General features: G+C 28.4%; 1 protein-coding gene across 1 annotated transcript; it reads left to right on the top strand.

The window, feature by feature from the left end:
• The first annotated feature begins 1,514 nt into the window (after window positions 1-1,514).
• LOC124922531 (defensin Ec-AMP-D1-like) lies at window positions 1,515-2,006 on the top strand. Its single transcript, XM_047463263.1, has 2 exons — window positions 1,515-1,572; window positions 1,659-2,006. The coding sequence occupies exons 1-2, from the start codon at window positions 1,515-1,517 to the stop codon at window positions 1,829-1,831; spliced, it is 231 nt and encodes a 76-aa protein (XP_047319219.1). The 3' UTR covers window positions 1,832-2,006.
• The last annotated feature ends 3,135 nt before the right edge of the window (window positions 2,007-5,141 follow it).

The raw sequence follows: 5,141 nt of genomic DNA, 5'->3' as shown, positions 1-5,141 counted from the left end.
TGTGATATAAGATAGATATGATATTTATATTTTACATAAATGTTATATGACGTAATTAATTTTGTATATGATTTATCAACGTATTTATATTTTAAATTGAGTATTTTTTTTTAAAATATACGTGTTTCACACTTTATAATGTGCTTTTTGAATGCCTTACAAATGCTTACAAATGAATTCGGATATGTTGTCTCAAAGATAATGTTTCACTTGATGTCTCATAGGAGAAAAGAGAGTGGGGAGAGGAAAGAGAAAATTAAATATTAAAATAAAATGTCATATATATAATTTTTTAGGGTTTATGATTTAGGGTTTAAGTTTAGAATTTAGAGTTTAAGGTTTAGAATTTAGGATTTATGGTTTATTTCATATATATATAATTTTTTATTTGTCTAATTTATCATAATCAGATCGTTTTAATAAATGAGACAGCAAAAGACAGCTACACTTGGGACAACAGATCCTTTCCCCTTACAAATATGAGTGGAGAATCATACAAAGTTGTTTGTTTTTTTATAAATATGATAAATTAATTTAAAAAATAACTAAAATTACCTTAAATAACTAAAATACGATAATTCGAAGCATGTATCCACACCCTTCAGAGTTCTAACATCGTTTAATTAAAAATCGATTCAAATTCAAATCTCAAATAACAAACTTCTGTCGTTATCTTTTAAAACAATTTATAACAACTTCTGTCGTTATCTTTTAAAACAATTTACCCTAATTAAATAATCACACTTAACTGTTGCATGTCAATGAAAAGGTGTCAATAGTAGAAGGATTGAATTGAAGAGGTGTCAAATGGACAGGGAAAACGGTTCATACGTGTTGTTATTAAATAGGGTTTTGGTCAATGGTTCAGTAATCTAGGCCCTGCATGCCCTTGCATGTCTGTGTCTTGACACGATGTCATCATTTATAACAAATATGAAATATATTTTTTCAAATGAACATTAAATATATAACCATATAAATAGTTTACTTATTAAATATATTTATTATAATAATATAAATTTAGTTGAAATATCTAATTATCACATGTTTTACACTAATAAACAAAATTTATAAAACTAGAAAATCCAAGACCCTTCATTGAGTTTTGATTTATTAAGTAAGGATTATGTATGTTTTGGTTATATTAAAATCAATAATTAAAACTATATTCTTATTTACCGTTCATAAATCGTTTAAATCATATCATATATATCTCATTCACTATAACCATTCAAAATATCAATAGTTCAAATAGATTATTAATTTAAAAAATAATTTCCAGTTTTTTAAAGTTCAAAATGAACTATATCAAACAAGTTCAAAAGTTATTTTAATCCAAAAAAATTTTAACTCCTCAAAACCTCAAAATCATCGTCATTCACATTTTTTAAAATGAACTCCAACCAAACGAGGCCTTAGTAGGTAAGTGTTGGTGTATATATTTAACCAGTGGAGAGGACCTTCAAGGAAAGAACATAACTTGGTTAAAGTGGGGAGCTTAGAAGACATCAACAATGGAGAGGAGAACTTTCGGTGTTATCTTTTTCTTCCTTCTTATTGTTATTGCATCTCGTAAGTATATTTATATTTTATGATAATTTCTTTAATTTAAACAAAGAAATTTATATAATATATTATTTGAAAACATGAAATAACAGAGGATGGAGTGATTAAGCAAGCAGAGGCAAGGGACTGTGAATCACAGAGCCATGGATATAAAGGGACATGCCTTAGGGACAGTAATTGCTGTATAGTTTGTCGTCAAGAAGGTTTTTCTGGTGGAAAATGTGTTGGTTTCCGTAAACGTTGCTTTTGCACTCGCAAATGTTAAGGATAGTGGAGATGGAATATGTTTGCTTTAATGCATGTGTTGTTTGAGTTCGATCCACTTCTATTGATTTCGTTGTTACTGTCTTTTGTTTGATCTTTGTGAGATTGTACCACCTAGTTCTTTGTTTCTATCTTTTGAAGGGTTTATTTAGAAATAAATTAAATAAACTTGAAGTGTCTTGTTTTGTAAGATTTTTTTAGCTTTTACTTTGGTTCAGGGTGAATCCACTTGATCTTCTTCTTGGTGTATGCAGGGCATTCAATAAATGTATTTACTAATTTTAATTTTACCCGAGAAAAATACCTTAATAAACCCAATTACAAAGTTATTTTTGAAAATAATGCAATATTTGCTAATTTCATCGTCTATTCCGACCGGTGGTTCAACCGATTGAACCGAATTTTTAATAATATATATAATCATTTAGACATATAAATGTTAATTAAATTCAATAATTTGTCAATTAAATTAATATATAACAAATATTCATAATTCTTTACCATCAAAATAATATATATATATATATATATATATATATATATATATATATATATATATATATATATATATATATATATATAATTCCTCACGAATTTGGATGAATACTAAATCAATAACTCATATCATACATAAAGATAACCTACATAATTAATAATTCATCCTCTTCATCATCCTCACTCATTAGTCATTACCTTCCAAATTTCATCACTATCTCTCTCTTTACATTCAATCCAATTTTTTTGTTAATATTTCTTTATATCATAACCACTAAAGTTTCAGATGAAGAAGAGTGGTAGATCTTAAAGAAGAGCACGCACTGCACACAAAGAAGAGATCGTAGTAAATCTGAAGTGTTAAGAATGATAGATTCAGACGATAGATCTAAAGAACTATAGATCTAAGTAGATATTAGCAAAAATAATTTACATTTCTTTATTTTTGCTGATAACTAAATTCGCGGTGTGTTTGGAATCTATGTTCGTTTCTTACTTTCTTCCTTACACCACATAGATATTAGATTCAAAAGGATATTGGTACAGAAGGAAGAAGTAGAAAAATCCCACAAACACAGTGGAATCGTAGATCCAAATTTACCAAGATCTAAGTTGAGTAACCTTTCAAATTGAAAATATCCGGTTTGATTTTCCGGTTGAATCGTCCGGTCGTACCGAATTTTGACCGGTTCAAAAAGTAGTCGTAGTCAAAATCTAGACCGTTCAATCAACCGTTTCGCGGTCGGACCAATTGGACCCCCGATCGGATAACGTATTTTAAAACTATGGAAAAAAACTCTTTCAACGGATGTCGTTACAACTGGTAAAACTAAAGTCATCTCTATGAAACAATAAACCAATGGAAATACTAAATGTTTTTATGTTGTAATTAGTGTCTAAGCAAAAATTCTCAAGTCTTCAATTGAAGAAAATTGAGGATCATCCCGTAAATTAAATAAGTAAACTTAAAGTTGTTGTTCCAAAAACAAATAATCAGTGTCTCTAAAATTATCGGGATAAAGTTCAGCAACGCGAATGAGTTTCGAACATCAAATTGGGAGAATGAATTTCTTGGATGAAGACATGATATGCAACCAAGAAATTTCGTATTAACTTCTAAAAAATGATTATTCATCTCTTGCATAATCAAATCAACAACCTAACATTAAAATTAAAAAATTATGATAAAATTAATAATAAACAAAAAATAACTTTATTATAATACTTCAAAAAAAATTCACGCAATAATGATGAAGATTAGTGATGAGTTCCCATTTTTCTCTCCGCCTATCATAGCTATCATTTAGCATATGCTCGTTCATATCAAATATAGTGATAGTGTGCAATTGAAAAAAATTGTTAACTTGGTCCAAAATATCATTTCATCCATTTTCTCTAAAATCATGTAATTGACGCATCAAACTCGTAATCAATGACATCACTTGAACAATATTTTGATCTTCTTTTTTTAGGTAAAGTGACAACTCATTTGTAATTCCCAAAAATAAATTCATCAAATGCAACACAAAAACAAATTCATAATTGGGCATCCTCTTAAATAATCCAATAGTATGACCTCTATTCGCATTAGACGATACATCATTAACTATATTTATTAACATTTTTTGCACTTAAACCACATTAAGCATAGACGAAGTAATGTTAAATAGTGTGATCCCCAACGAGTGTCTATAAGTCTTACCAAACTACTTTCTTGATTTTCCCTCTCCCAGCAAATGTTTCTCCACTTTCTAATCCAGCAACAATCTTGTCATGTAGAAGCTTTCTAAGTTGATCTCTTCTTTTACAATATGCTCCAGAAATGTTCACAATCAATGTGACATATCCAAAAAATTCACTCATAGTGAGATTGTCCTCTAAATTGACGAACCATGTTGCACAAATAAAGCATCAATAACATTTTTTAAAGACTCAATAGTAATGGCAAGCACATGCACAATAGAAATAAATCGTTCAATCACACGTCCTCTTTCATTTACATATCTCAAAACAACTCACATATTCCTGCACCGAACTATCTTGAGCCTCATCAACCATAAAAAAAAATAACTTATCTCCAATATCATTTATTATAGCAAATATTATTTGTGAATCACAAGCATGTGTTAATCTTTTTGAATTCTTGGAGAAGTCATCTAATTATTTCCGGGAGTATTTTGTTTTACAACGTTAAAAATCTCTTCATTTTGTTGACTCACTCAATCAATTCAAATAAAATACATTTATTTAATGAACTACTTAACTCATCATGTCCTCGAAAAGGTAATCATTTCCTCAATAGAAAGTGTGTCACATCTAACATAGTTGTTAAAAGGGTGCGATAATTATTTTATATATCATGACCATGTACTCATAAAATATTTCCCACGTTATGTCTTTGATCATAAAAAGATTCAAATTGTATTATAGCTTTGTTATGACAACTATTTGCAGTACCCATATGACGATTGGATCTTTATAATGTCTTTTTCCAATTATTGAATCCATCTCTTATAAAGGCATCATCTACACTTTCTCTATTTAAAGATTTGAAAAGGTAACACCAAAAACAAAATGCAACATCTTTTGATATACTATATTCTAACCATGTATATTTTCTTATAAACTTGCTTGAAAACTCCTTTCCTAATTACCAAAATTTGTTTTTGATATAAATGATCATTTAATTGACATGACCCTCGAATAACATATTCTCTTCAAGCTTAATCTTGAATAGCAACATCAAAATTCTCAATTGATTTTCTTAATCCCGAATCACTAATAATATCACCTAAATTTAATTATACATGAGATTG

Source organism: Impatiens glandulifera, chromosome 1 (genome assembly GCF_907164915.1).
Source record: "Impatiens glandulifera chromosome 1, dImpGla2.1, whole genome shotgun sequence".
NCBI classification, from domain to species: Eukaryota; Viridiplantae; Streptophyta; class Magnoliopsida; order Ericales; family Balsaminaceae; genus Impatiens; species Impatiens glandulifera.
This window is presented reverse-complemented; position numbering and strand designations above follow the sequence as displayed.

What these genes read in the sequence shown, in the direction of transcription:
- LOC124922531 (XM_047463263.1), top strand. Translation starts at nt 1,515, where the DNA reads ATGGAGAGGAGAACTTTCGGTGTTATCTTTTTCTTCCTTCTTATTGTT. An exon ending in TCTTATTGTTATTGCATCTC is followed by an intron (nt 1,573 to 1,658) that starts GTAAGTATATTT and finishes ATGAAATAACAG; the next exon opens with AGGATGGAGTGATTAAGCAA.